The following is a 19068-nucleotide window of genomic DNA, read 5'->3' as shown; positions in this document are numbered from 1 at the left end:
GGCACACCAGAGCTCATTTTAGATGTGGCCTTGAGCCTTGGAAGTGGACTCCACTTTGTGGGTATTTTAGCACACGTGTGTAATGAAAGTCAACGTGGATAATAGTGTTTTCCCCAATAATTAATTTTAGTAGTTTATATTTATGTAAAGATTTATAGACTGGGGAGTTCTGAGGTGATTTTTGAGTAACAATGTAGAAACGGGGTGCGGCTAAAGATGGAAGTGTTGAAGGGCCTCTGGGGGCTGAAGGGTCCTCATTCCAGTCCCAGTTTTCTGGGTTTCATGTCACCTTTTTGCAAGAACTGCACGGCAGTGCCCCCAGACTGGGGCCCCCCCGCCCCCTCCCCTGTCCCTCTCTGCCCCTTCCCCCACCCCTCTCAGCAGCCCTCTCCACCCTGCAGTCCCCCGGGCACACTTGGGCCGCTACCCTAACCGCTGCGGCTGCACACCTGGCCCACGAGCCCGTGCTTTGCCTTGCCCCCAGCACGCCCTCCGGAGAAGCGCCTTCGATCGCTGCGCCAGCGCCTCACAGCCGGGCGGCACTTTCTCCGTCGCCAGCGGGCCCAACCTTACCCTCCTGGTGAGGCAGCTGCTGTTCTTCTACAAGCAGAGTGAAGACTCCCAACGGCTGGTGAGTGTCGGCTCCACGCCACGCAGCCCGTTCGCGGGGGTCCCAGCGCTCTGTTTGTAGCGGGGTCGGGCGGCCTCCAGTGTGTTTGCGGAGCTAGATCACTAGAGGTAACCTCGCGCACCTCATGGTTAATTACTGTATTTCTCGTGTATTTTTACTGTGAGTTGCTGATTTTTGCAAACGAGCTGTTTTATTTCAGATTTAGTTGAGTTTTGTTTTTTTTTTAAGATTTTATTTATTTGCCAGAGAGAGAGAGAAAGAGTACACACAATCAGTCAGAGGCAGCGAGAGAAGCAGGCACCCCGCCCGGCAAGGAGCCCGATGCGGGACTCGATCCCAGGACCCTGGGATCATGACCTGAGCCGAAGGCAGCTGCTTAACCCACTGAGCCACCCAGGCGTCCCTCAGATTTAGTTGAGTTTTAAGTGTACTTTGTTGTAGTAATACATTTAGTGACTTAGCTTTACACTGATGGGCTGTGCTAACGCAGAAAATCTAGGTCGTGTGGTCTACACTACAAAATAAATCCTGATTGAGCAGATTCACGTTTTATCACGTCTCGATTCAGTGTCTGTTCGCTACTTATGGAAGTTTGGAGTGTTCTGTGCTGTAATGACGAGCTTCGTGCGGACTGAGGTGACCGTGTGTGTTGTGTTTCAGATATGGATGTATCAGAACTTGATCAAACACAGCTCTCTGTTTGTCCGGCAGTTGGACGGGTCCGAGAGACTCACGTGTCTGTTTCAGATAAAGAGGCTGATGAGCCTCGGCTGCAGGTAAACCCCGTCAAGGCACGCGGTGAGGGAGAGTCGCCTGTGGGGCTTTAGGACGACCTCTGCCATCCGGTGTGTGAACGCCTCTGTTCTGTTTTACAGGTTACTGCAAAGCTGTAGCGATGACAGTTTGAATGTCGCACTTCCGATGAGGATGCTGGAGGTGTTTTCGTCTGAGAATACGTACTTGCCTGTTTTGCAGGACGCTAGCTATGTGGCGTCCGTCATTGAACAGATCTTGCACTACATGATTCAGAATGGTAGGTGGCGGCTGGGCCGGGGCAGGGTCGGCGGGGTGCCCCGTAGAGCTTGCGCGCCTGCTCCGAGCACCAGGAGTGACGGCAGCAGGGCCCCACTGCCCACACTCATCCTCCACCTTAAACCTCTGGACGTGCGGTCCGCTCTCTGACACCTCCTGTGCCTGAAAGTGAAGCAAATGGATGCTCACGTCCAGAACCCTGTGGGGCCTCGCTGACGTGCGCCTGCGGCAGCCGATCCCCCCACAGCAGGGCCAGCATCCGTGTCCCCAGCTGGCAGGGGCAGTGGTGCCGCAGGACCGAGGGACAGATCGGTGGCTTCGCCGGTCTCAGGAGGAAATTCCGGTCTTCACCTCAGTCCGGCAGAGGAGACAAAGACACCGGGTCTGAGATCTCTTTCTGACTGGGTCGTCATGCTGTGAGGCGTTGACGCTCTCCCGGTCATGGCTGTGCTGTGTTAAGGCATAATAACCGAGATCCGAAATTCCTCCGAGGACACGTTGGTGACTGAAACCGAGAGGGCTTCTGACACTTCTGTGATGAATTAAGCAGTGTGACACGAACACTTAACAATCTGACTCCCAGTAGTCTCACAGCTAGGAAGACAAACACTTCGGGGCTTGGACTTGAGAAGGACTAGCTTTAAAAAATAGGTACGTTATCAGTCAGAAGACGTGCTGTAGGTGGTTCTGGAAAGCAAGAGTTACTGGTAAAACCGTAAAGTCCTTTTGTTCCCCAGAGCTGATGGACTAATCTAGGCTAAACCTAGCTAATTCAGTCCTCAGTTCTGAAACTAAAAATCCAATTCGCATACATCTCAACCTTAGTGTTTGGCTCCGGTTTAAAAAAAAAAGATCAAGTGGTGCCTGGGTGGCTCAGTTGTTAAGCATCTGCCTTGGGCTCAGGTCACGATGCCAGGTCCTGGGTTCAAGTCCCGCATCAGGCTCCCTGCTCAGCGGGGAGTCTGCTTCTCTGCCCTTCTGGCTGATGTGTACATGTGTGTGCGTGTGCTCTCTTTCTCTCTCTCTCAAATAAATAAAATCTTAAAGAAAACTCCTTAGTTTGTTGAAAAATTAGGGAGTCAACTGAAAGTAAATTGAAATTTGTGGGTTTTGATCTTTTAAAACAAGTAATGGTGATTAAAATCATCCCTTGTATTGGCTGATGCCTGATTGTGTGTATTGATTAAGGCTGAGCAATCCGTGAGAGTTTTACTTTTATTGTTTTCTAAAAGTTTAAAGGATATAACTAAGAAATGCATTATTTTGCAATGTGTCTAGAAGTAGAAAGTGTGTCACAATCTTGCAGTGAAATTGCCGCTTCTGGCACCTTCTGTGGGGACATGTGATGCCATTGGTTGATTCCACAGCTCCGCGCAGTGCTCAGGGCCCCTTGTGGCAAGTGTGGCCACCGTCCATCGCTCTGTTACTGTCGACGGTGCTCCCTGTGCTGTGCTTTCCGTCCCTGTGACTTAGTGACGTCACTGGGAGTTTGTTGCTCTGAATTCCGCTCACTGGTTTCTCCCGGCAGTAGGAGTCTGTGACATTTGGCACTGTTTACTAATCAAAGCGTGTGTTACCGTACACATGCGTGTGCCCTAACGAGTGCGGCTGGACTTCAGACTCTAGTCGTGCTGTCAAGTGATCTGTTTAGTACATAGATTGGTGTTGACATGTTAATGGTATAATATTTTTCAAATTTTCTTGATGTGGTATTTTTAAAAATTCTCGATGTACTCCCTATGCTGTCCTTTTTTTGTTTGCTTTGTTTTTTTGCTTTAATCTCCGTGACTTACTTGGTTTATGGCTGAAGTTTGTGGCTCTTGATCCCGTTCGTCTGTCCCGCCCACTTCCGCCAGGAGCCTGAAGAGCCTTCAGGCTTCCCTGCTTGGGTTTCGCCGGAGATGAGAAGGCATGAGGTCGGGGTTGGAGTTACAGAGCAGGTGTGAGGACAGAGCACGGAGGAGTCCGTGTTTCGTGGTCATGACTCAAGGGGAGATCGTGGAGTCTGTCTGCTCAGCTGGGGCCCCAGCTGTGGGGCAGCGATCAGGGGGATTGGGGTAGAAGCCGGCCTTGTGGTGGTGGAAGGGCTCACCTGAAGCGGAACAAAGAGGACGGAAGTGTATTGCGTCCACTGCAGGGAGCAGACGCTGGGTTGTCGGCCCCGAGGCCGTTCGTGGGGGCTGTGTGCAGAGGAGGAAAGTGAGGGCGTCTGGGACATAAGGACTTTTCTCCCTTTCTGGTAACTGTGCCTCACTGTAAGCAGCGCATTGGTCAGTTAGGGCCTATAGACATTCGAGGTGGGTCGCCTGGTGGGCCTGACCCTGTTCAGCCAGGGCTCTGGGCCCTGATCAACGTGCCCTTGCTCAAGCCTGTTGCCTAAAAGTGGCCTCTGCATAAATTTGTGTAGGACTATTTTCACAAAGTGAAGCAAGTGAGTTGTGTATTTAATGTGCGCTACCAGATGTGTCTGCGCAGTAGGGAGATATTTACACACGACACATGAAGATTCCTCTTACCCCTTTGTAAAACGGGGGCGGGTGTATTTAAAAGACGGTAGGATTTGGGTCACCAGTGAGGCCAGAGTTGATGCTTACTGCACACCTTGCAAGCCCATCAGACGCTTAGGTCAGAGAGGGTGTTGCTTCAGCTTGAATTCCCTGGTGCCCATACTGTGGCCTCCAAAGCCATCGTTTCCTCTAAAAGGAACTGAAGAGCTTGCCGGAGCAGGACTGGCGAGTGCCGGGTCCTGGCTTCTGGTCCCCAGATGAGGACAGGCGTTCTGGCGGTGCTCTCCATGAGTGGGAGAGCTCAGGGCCTGCCAAGCCCACCCCGCTGCCCAAAGACAGGATGGCCTGAGAGTCTGTGAGGATTACCGCCGTGGCGGACGCTTCCATGTGCCCGCATCCAGGAGCTCAACGTGCTCGTGAAAACCACAGAGCCGGTTAAATTCTTCCAGCACGATACCTGGGCCTTACTGGGATCCTGATTCAAGCAAACCAGTTAAATGAAATTTATAGCAAGCAGGAGTTGGAGACTTAAACACTGATTAGATGCAAGGAATTATTATCAATTTATTTTAGCTGTCATAATGGCATTTTTAAGAAAAATAAAGTCCTTTGATGACACACTGAAATTGTTTTATTTTAGATTTGCTTCCCAGTGAATGGAGGAGTGGGTGTTGGGCAGATGGAGCTTGTATACATTTTCAGGCAACTTACGTATTTAACTTTTTCTTAATAAAAATGTTGAAGGGAGGGGCACCCGGGTGGCTCAGTGGGTTAAGGCCTCTGCCTTCAGCTCAGGTCATGATCCCAGGGTCCTGGGATCGAGCCCCACATCGGGCTCTCTGCTCAGCAGGGAGCCTGCTTCCCTTCCTCTCTCTGCCTGCCTCTCTGCCTACTTGTGATCTCTGTCTGTCAAATAAATAAATAAAATCTTTAAAAAAAAAAAAAAAAGGTGGAAGGGAGTCCCGGCTGGCCCAGTGCGTGGAGTATACAACTCTTGATCTGGCGTCATGAGTCTGAGTCCCACGCTGAGTGCAGAGATTACTTTAAAAAATTAATAAACTTTAAAAAAAGGGGCCATTGTCTGTTAAACTAGTAACATTTAATGAAAAAGGAAAGTTGAAGAAGAATTAAATTCGGACCCATGCAGATTTATAAAAAACATTTTTAAATTGACTCATTTTTTTTTTCTCATTATGATTAAGGTACCAAATTTTAAATATGTGTTTTTCCTTTCTTTCAGGGTATTATAGATCTCTCTATTTGTTAATTAACAACAAGCTTCCATCAAGTATTGAATATTCTGATTTATCTCGAGTTCCTATAGCAAACATTTTGCTAGAGAATGTTCTGAAACCATTGCACTTTACTTACAACTCCTGTCCAGAAGGTGCAAGGTAAGAATGGGGTCATTGACTGATTTTGTAAGTTCACAGGTTCTGTGTCTAACAGTAACTTTTACATGGGTGCTATTTTACATATAGACTTCAGAGTCAGAACTTTATTAGTGTGACTCAGTTTAAAGAAAAAGTTTACTGTTTCTGTTTGGCCTGTGCCCTAATATAAATTTATGATTCTGATGATCTGGTTATTTTCCTGTCTTCTAGTAGCTGTTGATAGAAACGAAAACATGGCAAAACATTCCTCAGTAGGAAAGGCACAAAATCAGTTAATTTCAAGGCAATTCAGTTGATATCGAATGCCTAGCTTCCATTAATTTTGAAAAGAATGTTTCTCGCATGTCCATTGTAATCAGTGATTTTGCGAACAGTGTGCTTCGGTCAGAGCTTCTGCTCCTCTTTACAGGCGGCAGGTCTTCAGCGCCTTCACTGAGGAGCTTTTGGCGGCACCTTTCACGGATCAGGTTTTCCATTTCATCATTCCAGCCTTAGCGGACACGCACGCTGCTTTCCCGTACGAGCCCTTCCTGAATGCACTGTTGTTACTGGAGAGCAGGTGCTCCAAGACAAGCAGTGGGGCACCGTGGCTCTTCTTCTTTGTCTTAACGGTTGGCGAGCATTACCTGGGTATGAGATACAAGATGTGTTTTACCTGAACACACACCTGTGGTACTAGCAGATGCCAGTCCGGAGACGGGACTCCAGGGGCCGGTGGGCCGCGTCAGGGTGGCCTCTGCAGGGGGGGCGTATTTGCTGAAGGTCTGTGTCCTAGCCAGTGTCCCTGGGGAAAGTTTCTAGGCATGTAGTCCCAATTCAGGGGTGCCTGGCTGGTTCCTATCAGTGGAGCATGTGATTCTTGATCTCAGGTTGTGAGTTCGAGCCCCACCTTGGGGCTCCTCTTAAAGAAGAAAAAAAAGGGGGCCTGATTCAGAAAAAAAGGGGGCGTGATTCAGATACATGTTACAAGGCCACACAGATTAAAAAAAATTTTAAAGTTGAATGGGAGGACTGTGAGTGCAGGGTTGTTATCCCCATTTATGCCAAACTTCCAATGGGTGCGTATTCTAGAATTACAGCATCTTTCTCTGATGTGTTGATACATACATCTGTGCGCGAGTCACTATAATTTTGATAAGAAATTGTGGTCAGAAGTGTCTCTCTGAATATAAGAAAAGTGATACCCAAGTTTTCCAGTTTTGTTTGATCACTTCTAATCAGATATTACGACTGACTGTCTTACAAAGGGACCCTCTCTGAGGAAGGACTGCTGGTGTATTTAAGGGTACTCCAGACCTTTCTGTCTCAGCTCCCAGTTTCACCTGCCAGCGCGAGCTGTCCAGACTCGGCCAGTGACTCGGAAGACGAGGTTGAGGAGGCGGACCAGCAGCCAAGGGCTCCGGTGAGCTCCCGAGGGCCTGGGGCCGGCGAACGGGTTACACTGCACGCCACTCCTCCTGATCTGGGAGTCACTTTTAACTCTGTGTCCGTCCTTAGTTTCAACTATACAAGTCGCACATTAAAGCGTTCTTACTGTAAAGCATTCAGACTGCAGATGAGGTTGCTCCGTGGCCACTCTGCTCTTCCCACACGTGCCCCTCCTGGCGACTGGGGCTTGGGACTCTCTCCCACCCGAGTGTATGTGGGTGACGTGGTTACGTGAGTTTTCATGCACAGCAGGCCACGCTGTATATTAATTTAACTGTTACTTAGGAAATTTTCCTCGAAGTGAAATTGTTGGGTTAAAAGGCTAATAACAAGTTCCTAGTTCTCAGGAAGGGCACTTACTATGTAACAAACATTGTTCTATTTTTAAGAATTTTTTTTATAGCAGCTTTACGGCTATACACTTTACCATAAAATTCCCCCTTTTAAAGTGCTGTCCAGCTGAGTGATCTCTCAGTTCTTGCCTCCCTGCAGCCTCTGCTGCGCGGGTAGAGCGTTGTCTGCACAGAAACCCTCGCCAGTCACAGCGGCACGCACCCTCCCTTTCTCCCAGCCTCAAAGGGAGAAAAAGCTAAGTTCTTCCTTACCCTATCTTGTGGACACCCAAGTAATGTCTCCTGTTAACTTTTCAGCAGTTTTGTAGATGACAAGTGTTATGATGTATTTGAAAATGAATTTTGAGTTTATTGTCGTGTATAATTTCTGTACCCGTTGTCCCATTTCTCACCTAGCATGGTTTGCTATTTTCAAAGGATAAAAAGCTTTGCATTATACACACATAATTTCTGTGATATTATCTGCTGCTTTTTCTCTTAATTACACAGTTGAAATGTCTTGAGGTTCGGATATCATGGGTTTAAAAAATTTTTTGTTAGGAAATTTCCCATTGATTAATACTAAGTCCAGTCCCAGAAAGACTACACTCTAGAGGGCTCAAGTTTTCCAGAGGAAGTAAATCTTTAGGATCTTGCAAAGTGAAAGGATGTGTTAGTACTACGTCCTCCAATACAAATAGCTCTATTAGCAGAGATGGAAAAGTAACGATAAGAAAAACCAGATGAGTCCTTGCCCCTTAGAACTAGAGGGAGGGCTAATTACAAAAGGGCAAAACTGAGTGTTTTTTGGTAGGAGCTGGAAGTCTTGCATCTTTCAGAATTCAGAACTGCACCCAAAAATGTGACTTTTTTGGTATTGTTAAAAAAAAAAAAAGTGGGATTCTATAGATGGAATGTAGATAAAAGTTTTTTGTTTTTAGAAGACACTTTGTAAATACTGGATAACTTTCTGGAGAAGCTGTGACATTAAAATGGTTATGCACAGTGTGGTTGGCATCCAGGTGGAGATGAGGCTCGAGGCGGCACCCGCTGGGGAAATGTTAGGGAGTCCCTCCTCTCCCTGTGGACACAGACAGGAGCAGAGTAGGAGACGCGGGGCACAGAGGGAACACTCGGGCTCGCTTGCTTGTGGTTACATGTCTCTAACATACGGAAAGGACACCTTATCTCTGTTTATCTTATTTTTTCTTTCCCTTCCCCTGTGTTCACCTGTTTTGTTTCTTAAATCCCACATATGAGTGAAGTCACATGACATAAGAGACTCTTAACTCTAGGAAATGAAACTGAGGGTTGCTGGAGGGGAGGGGGCGGGGGGCTGGGGTGACTAGGGGAGGAGCATGAAGGAGGGCACGGGATAGAATGAGCACTGGCTGTTCTGTATGACTGAGGAGTCACAGACCTGTACCCCTGAAACCAGTAACACCCTGTATGTTAACTAAATTCAAATTAAATTAAAAATTTTTTTAAAGCCCGTAAGACTATAGATGAATATGGCATAAAACTTCTATTTCGAAGTTTCTAACTGTGAGGCTTTGATGTGTGAGCCTTCTTCTGGGGTGGGCATCCCACAAAGCCATTCAAATCTTTTTTGACAAACTGCAAAAAAAAAAAAAAAAAAAAAAAAAAAAAGAAGTGCAACTTAATTTTGTTACTTATAGTTGTAGGAAATTTTACTCCACTTTATTTTTCTCCCTTAATATACAAGGGTTTTAAGGTCTGTTACTACAGGTATGTGACTTGATACCTTTGCTTCTCTTTTTCATTTTTTCCTCTTCATTATTCCCCTGCAATGTTTGTTACGTCTCCTTTCCTGTCCACATTTGGGTTCAGAACCAGTGACCCAGCTGTAGGCCAGGTACTCAACAGATACTCGAAATCTTCTTTATTTTTTGGTCAGATCTTTTTGTCCATTGCTTATATATTGCCTTTTCTTTCCTGTGATAATTATGTAGAATCTAATTTGATTGAATGAGATTTTTCCAGAGTCAGATTTCACTCTTTTTAAACACTTAGGTCTCTGTATAATTTAAGTATGACACTACAAAAGTAGTACCCGTGCATGTTACTTACGGATTCAAGTTTGGCAGGTAGAATTTATTACTTCCATCTAAAGCAGGGTTTTATTTGGTAGATGATTGTTGATGACATAACTCCTATCCATACGAGTTTCCAGACAGGGTCGTCAGTAGCACCCAGTGTTGTGCGTGTATTTTCATACTCACGTACACTTGAGTATGTGCGCACATAGATGAGAAAAGCATGTGTCTTTGGTGAATTCCCCATATAGATAAATACAAAGCAGCTTAGTTCAGGTTTTACTCAGTGAATCAGATCCTTAGAGAAAGTAAGATATAAAATGTATCTTATTTGATTTTTTAAAAAATATTTAATATTCTGTTTTTGCTTAAACTGTAGTCTCCCAGATAGCTTACAATGGAAATTCTGCTAGATGGTAATATATTCCCGCACCTGTATGCTTAGTACAGTGGTATCTAAAATATGAAATTAATTTTTCCTGAAATGTCAATACTGAAATAGTTGTCCTATCAGGAGGCAAAAACTGAGTATGTACAGTTCCTGTGTTGTTACGCTGGGTGAAATTGGTGCCTATACAGACGACGACTGTGGGTGGAACTCTAGAAAGTTTCATAGTACTTTAATGGGTGTGCCCGTTGTGATGTGGGCCACTTTTAGATCAGGCCTGTTTTGTGTTCTCGGGGAGTGGAGTCCGATCCCGTGCGCAGCATAGCGGGTCCTTGCTGCCCAACCGTCGTGAACTCATAGCAGCTTGCCCGCTGTGTTTAGGAGGACGGCCGGCTGTCGGTGCCCTACATCACCGAGGAGTGTCTCAAGAAGCTGGACACCAAGCAGCAGACCAGCACCCTGTTGGCCCTGGTGTGGAGGGACTCCGCCAGCGAGGAGGCCTTCACTCTGATGGCGTCCATCGGCCACACGCTCATGGTGCAGCACCGGATGGCGGTGCCCAGAGTCAGGCAAGTGGCGCGGGGCCGCGTGAGCAGTGGCGTGTGCCCCCGTGGCGGCCTGGGCTGCTGCTTCCCCATGGGGCGCGATGGAGGAGGTTCCCGCAGTGCAGCCGTGCGTGGAGAACGACCGCTGGTCTTTCTTCTCTAAACCAGCTGGTCCTGTTTGGCTCCGCTTCCCTGGCCTATCGTGTAGTCAATGACACGTGCGCATTTTCCTAGCGGGCCGGAGAGCGGGCTGCGGTTGAGGCCTGGCCCCTCTCCGAGCGCCGGACCCAGCCTGCCTTCCGGAGCCCGTGTGTCCCCGGCTTGTGGCGCTCTCACGGCGCGCCCGGCGTCGGGCCACCCTGGGCAGCTGTGCGGCGGGCCTGTGAAGGGACAGGCCCAGGTCAGGACGTGGCCCGTGTGCTGACGTAAGTACGTGGGACCGCAGCGTTGAGCGGTTTTTCTCTCATTGGAGTGCTGGCTCCGTGGTATCCGGAGAACGTGGCAAATACCTCACAGCACAGGCTGCAGGGGTTGTGGGGTTCGAGGGGGAGCGCAGGGATGGACGGTCCGCAGACGATTTGCTGAGAGCCTCCATCTCCCCACACTGGGGCCCGCGCTGTGTCCAACCGTTGAGGCCACCCGAAGAGTTCTCTTCTGTTTCTATAAAGTGCCTTCCTGTGGTGTGGAAAGAGCTGGTGTCTCGGTTAGGAAAGCAGCCTGCCTGGACGGGCCGCACGCTGAGGACACAGCACCGGCCGAGCCCGCCTTGGACACCGCATGCAGCCCTCTGGCCCGCGCTGTCCCAGCGCCCCGGTGTTTGCTGCCACTAGAGGAAGTGAGGTGGCAGGGGACGTGCTCCCTCTGCGGGGAACTGGTTCTCTGTGGGCTGGTTGCGGCAGGGCAGGATGTCACATCTCGGGAGCAGAGCAGCTCGCCAGGACGCGGGCTTTGCTGGCGGCGTGAAATCCGCCACTGCGGGCAGTAACCACGGCAGTTAAATGCGTCGCTGCCTGGTGTTTAGTGGGTGAAGGAGCTTTATATGAAGCCTTGGTTTTACGACTACTGCACCAGTTTCCTCTAAGAAACTACTCCAGGAATTTCATTTATGGTTTAAATACGTCAGCTTTTTAGTACCTGAATGTTTCCCATAGCTCATGAAAGCAAGTAGACTTACTTAACTATGCTCGATTTTCACTGCTTTCAAGTTTTTTGGTGGTTTTTTTAAGGTATTTAAAAGATGATTAATAAATTCAGGGCCGATGATGCCCTGTCAGCACCTCCGAGCCCATGCGAGTCCCTCTTTCGTGGTTGGGATTTGCAGTTTTAATTTCTTCTTTCTCTTCTTCTGCTTCTGCTGCTGCTACTGCTTCTGCGGCGTCTTCAGATTATGCATTTGCTTTAGTGGTGGGAGGGGCAGAAGGAGAGAATCTTACATGGGCTTTACACCAAGCTCAGGGCCCGACGCGACTGGCACTCAGTCGCAGGACCCTGGGACCATGACCTGAGCCAAAATCGAGAGTCAGAGGCTCGACGGACCGAGCCCCCCAGGCGCCCTGCAGTTTTAATTCCTGTCTAACATTCATTGTCAGGATGTATAAAGGAACAGGAAGACCCTTTGTACACTGATGTGGGAGGATTTCCAAGGTACATGTTTAATTGAAAAAAGGAAACTACAGTACGAAGTGGGTAATAACCTACTTTTGTGTCAGAATGGTGAGAAAAGTGGGAATGTATGTTTGTATTTGCACAAAATATATTGGACACATACACAGGAAAGTCATAGAGCTGATTATTTACATGTCTGTGCTGGGGAAGTCAAGAGTGGAGGAGAATGTGGACTTCTCACTGTACTTTTTTTAAACGATTTTTATTTATTTATTAGAGAGCGCACGCGTGCACATGAGTGAGGGTAGGGGCAGAGGGAGAAGTTGACTCCCCGCGGAGCAGGGAGCCTCATGTGGGGCTCAATCCTAGGACCCCAGGATCATGACCTGAGCTGAAGGCAGACGCTCAGCTGACTGAGCCACCCAGGCGCCCTTTAGTGTGTGGTCTTTGATAAGTTTTGAGTTTCAGATTATGGGAATTACTTAAATTTCAAAAAAGTAATAAATGAATTTCCAGCTCCTTTTATGGGAGAAAATTCATAAATCTTGCCATTGGACTTGGGACTCTGAATAAATATTCGGATATAAAATTTATTTTTTCCTTAAGAAAATATATTCACTATCTTTATTGTGAATACTGTGGTTGTATTGTGAGAGGGAAAACAAGAAGGCAGTATCCCAGTGTCCAGAGAACTAAACCCAGAGAGATGGGCACTTATGTGGACACGTGAGGGCGGCCCGCGTGCGGTGCTGAGCGTTGACCCCGGCTGACTTGGACTCTGAGCTGGCAGGACGGGGGTTAGTGTGTCATCAGACGGCTTTGTGCTGCTGGGAAGGGTTCCACGTAGAGCTGAGGACTGTGCCCTTCTGTGTGCCCTCCCTTTGGCCACGCCTCACCCTGCCCTGCCTGGGGGATGGGGGGTGCGGCACCCCACAGGGCACCCCGCAAGCCCGGCCCTCCATGGCCTTCTGCACAGCTGCCCTTCCTCTTCTCAAACCTCCCTCCCCTGCTGCCTTTGCAGATGCTGTTCTCACGACTTTCCCTTTGCTGTTGGGCTTCTCTTCTGTTTCTCCAAGGCTCTTCTCTGTCTGTGTTCCAGTGTTTCCTCAACTTCTTTGACTTCCTTTCCCTTTAGTTTCTTCATTTTTTTCCTACTCGGTTGGTTTTCTGGATGATAGGCTCCGGCCGCCTTCTGTAGCTCCAGACTCCTGTTAGCAGTTTAACGGGCTGTACCGAGACCCCTCCCCGCTCCATGAGATTGAGTTCAGCACATTCCCCCAAAACCCGGGGTTACGCTGGGGGAGCCACTAGCAAAACGTGGCTACTTCACTTGAAATTAATTACAGTGAAAGTGTAAACCCAGTTCCTCCTTGGCCACGTAGCTCGGCACCTTTCAAGGGCGTGGTGACCTCGTGTGGCTGGCCAGTGCCGCCCTGTTAGCTAGCACAGCACAGACCACTCCCAGCGCCACAGAAAGTCTGCTGGACGGGCTGGCTGCGGAGCGCGGGCTTGGAGTCGCTCCTGCCGTGGTGATGGTGCAGACACAGTCAGTCGCCGTGACGCGTGTGTGTACGTCCTCGCGCTCTGCTTCGCCGGGCTGGACGGTCAGAAACGTGACCCGGCTGCTGTCCTCCTCACGAACCTGCGAGTGCGTCCCCTTAGCTTTCAGTAGAAGACTCGGGTTCCGCAGTCACTGCCAGGCTCCGTCCCCTTCACTGATCAAGTGTTCGGTCACCTCTGCCCCAGCCACGCTCGCGCTGGCTCTCTGCCTCCCCTGTGTTCCAGGCCGGGTCCCTTTGCCTCTGCTAGACTCTGTCCAAAATGCTTCTTTCCTCCTTGAATTCTCTTTCTTGGCTCAGTTGTCTGTGAGACTCACACTGAGGTTATCCTGTCAGAGGCCTTCCTGAGTCACACACTGAGATGTCGCCTGTAATTCCAACTTTCTGTGACATTTTCGTTTTATGGCAGGCGCTTCCTGTGAGTGCTGTGTCCGGAGTGGGGCTCACAGCCCAGCAGCCGCACGGACTTGTTCCTGGTCCTCAGCTCCTCTGTTGCATGCACTTCTAGAACCTTTGAAATGGAATTTTTGAAAGTAATGTTTTGGGCATCACAAAGGTTGCTGTTATCTTCCTGTGGTTCCACTCACAATGCCTCACAGATGAGCTTTATTGCAACATGTGCTGCATTTCTCTACCAAAAACCCATAGAATGAGGCAGCTTAATTGTTTTGCGTGATGAATCATGACTTAGACAGTTGTTTGTCTGGAAGCGCATGGCTGCTGTCCTGTGCTCTGAGCGGGGCCGAGTGCTTTCTTCAGCCCTGGCTCACAGTTCCTGCCCGTGATAGCCTGAGGTAGCATGCGTATGCCCGTGACTTTAGTGGGGGACTACACAGACCTGTGTCTTCTTTTATATTGCGGACTATACCACTCCTGTTTACGTAAACAACTTTTTATAGTTTGTTTTGAAAGTATGAAGCTGGATACCTACAGAGAGAAATTTGCTTTTTGCCTATGATTTCATGCTTGCTTTTTTCATCAGTGATATTTTCAGTCCAATCAGTACATTTAATTTGCTTTTGATTCATGATAGAATTTTCTATAATAGAGACTAAATAAGATCGGTGAGCTTTTAAACATTTCAGTACATCATGATTTTATTATTAAATCTATTTTGAAGTCATATATAGATTCTAAACTAATTGATAATCATTATTGTTAGACACATCAAATTAGTAAGTGGTCTTGATTTGGTCAGACTTAGCAATAAGAGAGTTTTGAAACTTCTGAGAATTTTCTAAACATTTATGAGTGACAGCCGATTCACAGGAGGCACAGGTAAACTTGGAAAAAGCACACGTGTAGCCTGTACTGATCTTCTCACGTGTACTTCCTAACAGTAGTGTTCAGGACTAGCGAGGAAAGCATCCACATAATGAACGCTGCTTTCCCCATTCTAGTGACACTGTAGTATGAGGGTAAGTTCAGTTTTCAAGTCTGTTCATTTTTATTTATTTTTATTTTTTTAAAAGATTTTATTTATTTGAGAGAGGGAGATAGAGAGCATGAGAGGGGAGAGGTCAGAGGGAGAAGCAGGCTCCCCACTGAGCAAAGAGCCCAATGCCGGACTCAGTCCCAGGACCCTGGGATCATGACCGGAGCTGAAGGCAGTCGCTTAACCAGCTGAGCCACTCTGGCATCCTAACTCTGTTCATTTTTAAATCAAAGTTGTCAAGACAAAGGGCACTGTCTCTGGAACCTGGTTGTGGCTTTGATACCAGAACGCTGACTGAACAGAGCTGTTTCTGGAGCTTCTCTGGGTTCTCAGTTGGTCTGTGAAGAGACATTCTTTGGCAAGTTGCCGCAAACTGAACTATGTCTTAAAATTTTTTAATAATAAAGGAAATTTATATCACAACCCACGCCAAAAATTGAGAGCTCAGCCAACTGTGCCACCCAGGCACCCCTAAACATCTACCCTTTATCCACAGAGATTTTTAGTTTTTTTAATCGAATTGATACTATACAGGAGGGTTTTTAAAAACCTTTAGAATATACTTTTAGATCTGAATTCTGTTTAAGATGCTAGTTAAGCCTTAAAAAACACGTCTTTGGGATACATGGGTGGCTTAGTGGGTTAAGCCTCTGCCTTCGGCTCAGGTCATGATCCCAGGGTCCTGGGATGGAGCCCCGCATCGGGCTCTCTGCTCAGCGGGGAGCCTGCATCCCCCTCTCCCACTCCCCCTGCTTGTGTTCCCTCTCTCACTGTGTCTCAGTCAAATAAATAAATCTTTAAAAAAACAGGCACACACACACGTTCTTATGTGTTTGTTTCAAGAATGGTTACTTAAAATTCCTATTTAAAAATTTTTAAACGTAGAGAAATAATACTATTAGTACCATAAAATATTGCAACACATTAGTATACCCAGAGGGTCAGCACACTCAGCCTGCGCTTTCCCGCAGCCCATCTCTTCCTCGTGGGGTGGAGCTCACGGCCACGGCTCAGGGCTGCCGAGCTCCGGAACAGCGCCTGGCCTGCTGCCCGCTCGTGTTCGCGGGGCCGGAACGGTTCCCACGTATCCCAGTGGGCAGCCTGGTGCTGGAAGTATGCTCTTTGTGGGCTTAATACAGACATTTTCTGAATCATACATGCTCTTTGGTTTATAGCTTGCTTGAATTTGGAAGAAATATGTTGAATGAATATCTGCTTATTCTCACTTATATTTCCCCATTTCCTTTCCAGGCTTCTCTACAGTTTAGCCTTTAATGCCAGGTTTCTGAGACACCTGTGGTTTCTCATCTCTTCCATGACAACACGGATGATCACAGGGTACGTGTCACGTGGACTTACAAACGGAGCTTATGTACATGGAAAGTGGCAACCTAAGTGAAAATATTCTAAGATGGTGTTTTAAAGTACTACTTACTGTATGTAAGAAAAATTCTAGATGGTCTCAATTTCATAAAAAGAAGAAATTAAAGCCCATTTTTATACATGTTTATCCGTATACATTAAAAGTATAGCTTTATCTGACAGTAAATTTGTTTTTAATGCTGTACTCTTTTTTTTTTTTAATTTTTTATTTATTTAATTTATTTGATAGAGATTACAAGTAGGCAGAGAGTCAGGTAGAGAGAGGGGGAAGCAGGCGCCCCGCTGAGCAGAGAGCCCGATGCGGGGCTCGATCCCAGGACCCTGAGATCATGACCTGAGCCGAAGGCAGAGGCTTCACCCACTGAGCCCCCCAGGCGCCCCTGTAATTTGACTTTTCTTATATGAATCATTATGTAACTTGAAGTCTGGAATCTTTAATATACATATTTTAATTGAATGTGTACTAAACAGAGAATTTAATATTCAGATATCCTTTGTGGTGAACTGAGCTAGCCTAGTGCCTCGGTGACTCTGTCCTCTCTCAGGAGTCCAAGGGAACTCCTCTCTGCTGTAACAGGAAAAGAGGAGCGTGACGTGACGCTCAGGTCACCAGAGACTGAACTTGCAAAGTGCAGCCGGCTGTACCAGTAACTGCAGTGGCCTGCTGCTGTCCAATGAAGGAAGACACCTGTCAGTTTGAGGGCAAGAGTTGGGAAAGGGAGTGTTCTTCAGTCTTTCTCTCTGTGTCCCCCTCCCCCCTTCCCCTCCCCACTCCGTCCCTTCCTCCCTGTCTTTCCTGCCAGGCAGTGGAAGGAATTTCTGGGGTCTGAGGGTGGGATGTCCCAACTGTGAGCACACGCTGACTGGGTCTGCGGCATGTGGTGTCAGACGGGGACATCAGAAAGGACGCCTGCACTGGACGCTTTGTCTCGGGTTCACTCCTGTGCGGCGGGAGCCGGGATTCAGGTCACTGACCTACACAAACTCGTAATAAAAGGGAATGTCGGTTTATGAATAGCATCGCTTTGAGAGACGTGCCTGGCTTTCTTCATTTAGTGTCCTTGCCTCCAAAGTGAGTAATGACACCACAGCAGCTGTGGGCGCTTGTGAAGGGGAAACGAAGAGGGAGAGGCAGCAGGGATTATTAGAAAGAGACCTGCAACGCCTTCATGTCCAGAAACATTCTTTTACACCCTTTCATTCTCAGATTAAAATGTAAAGGTTTTGTGTATGTTTTGTTAGTTTTTCTGGTGGTTTTCAGCCACTTATGACCATGCCAGTCTTGGCCTATGACAGGTTTGTTTAGTGGAAAAGATCAGGGATCATTGGGACAGGAAATTATCGTTGGCCTCGGAGTGTTTCCACTTAGCAGTGGAGCCCCCCCACAGCTCTGCCTGATGACTGCCTGATTGTTGATGGCGTTTGTCTCTTGGCAAGGAATTGGAGTCACGGTGTGTGAAAGAAAAATGAGGTATTATTAGTTACAGTAAACTATCAGAATTACTTTATAAGTTTGTAAAGTTGCACAAAATTTTTAAAACTCATCATGTCTTAAAAAGCAATTTGAGAATTTGGGTTTCAGCTTACTTGTTTAATTAAAGTCCCTCAAGAAACTTACAATGGGATATATATTAGGATTGTATTACTACCATGTGAGTTTCTTGAGTTTACTCTTGGAATATGATTTAAAAATTGAAATCCCTGATTTTTCTGAAATTGGCATTGAATTAATTTGGAAATCGTTTCCTAACAAGAGTTCCACTGGGATGTGTAAGTTCCATCGAGCACAGCGGTCATCACAGGAGCGGGAGAAAATGGGGGTTTTCTTGCTAACCCTGTGACGAGCTGGTGGCCTGGGCTGGAAGCCCGGGGTCCTGACCTCCCAGGCTCCGGAGCGACTGAGGCACAGCTGAGGGGCGGGAGCGCGTGGACTCCTGGCTCGTCTTTGCCGTTGGACCTCCTGCCACCAAAGCCCCGCCCGAGCCGGCTCGGGCCTGCTTGTCTTGGCTTCTGTGCAGACCATTCTGACTGAACTGCCCATTTCTTGCCCCACCGAGCGGCGAGTAGTGGTCTCGGTGGTCTCAGTAGACTCAGACTTCATGCTCGGCAAGAGGGTGCAGCAACGACCTGTGTAGAAGAGACTCCCGTGGGAAGGGCTGCGGTGGCCGCGGATGTGGCGCGGGAGCCTTCGGGCGGGGGCGCTCTGTCTGGGGGCAGGGGTTACCTGCGGTCTCAGGGCTGCTCCCAGGCCGGCCGACTCCCCAGGCTCTCGATCCGTGGCTTTTCCACTATGGTAAATTATGGACTTTTTATTTGCTCATGAGTCTTTGAGATTGACCTGTGTTCAGAGGAGTATTTGAGTCAGTGTTTATGGCAGAAAGCGTGGCCCGCAGGGAATCCAGAAACATATGCTTCCCTCGTGTCCCTGCCGGAGGAGACCACAGGCGCACGTCCGGCCCTCCTTGCCAGTCACGTGTTCCGTCATTTAAAGGAAAACGATTCCTTTCTTTTGTTTACCTCATGGGATAAGCTCGTGTTGAATAATTGCCCTCGTCGTAGGGACGCGAGTGTGAGAGCGCTGCACACGCCGACACATATGGGCCCACCTGCTGGGCATGCTCGAGTGCCAGGGTGACCGCTGGGGACTGGCGTGTCACTCCTCTGTAACTTGACCTGCACCGTGTCCCCCCGAATAGCATTCGCTTGTCACAGTCCTCTGTCGTTTGTGTGGTTCTGTGAGGGAACCGAGAGGTGCCAACCATTTCTACTAGT

General features: G+C 48.1%; 1 protein-coding gene across 2 annotated transcripts in view; it reads left to right on the top strand.

Moving 5' to 3' along the window:
* The window catches only part of UBE3C (ubiquitin protein ligase E3C), a 109053-nt gene that overhangs the window by 26350 nt on the left and 63635 nt on the right, over positions 1-19068 (top strand). For both annotated transcript variants that reach the window (XM_032840288.1, XM_032840289.1), the window contains 8 exons: positions 485-631; positions 1292-1407; positions 1507-1664; positions 5411-5564; positions 5974-6194; positions 6812-6966; positions 10151-10338; positions 16165-16251. In XM_032840288.1, the coding sequence (XP_032696179.1) occupies positions 485-631; positions 1292-1407; positions 1507-1664; positions 5411-5564; positions 5974-6194; positions 6812-6966; positions 10151-10338; positions 16165-16251 (1226 nt within the window). The remainder of the gene's footprint in view (positions 1-484; positions 632-1291; positions 1408-1506; positions 1665-5410; positions 5565-5973; positions 6195-6811; positions 6967-10150; positions 10339-16164; positions 16252-19068) is intronic.

The sequence above is a fragment of the Lontra canadensis genome, unplaced genomic scaffold (genome assembly GCF_010015895.1).
Source record: "Lontra canadensis isolate GAN:19392208 unplaced genomic scaffold, GSC_riverotter_1.0 scaffold111, whole genome shotgun sequence".
Classification (NCBI taxonomy): Eukaryota; Metazoa; Chordata; class Mammalia; order Carnivora; family Mustelidae; genus Lontra; species Lontra canadensis.
This window is presented reverse-complemented; position numbering and strand designations above follow the sequence as displayed.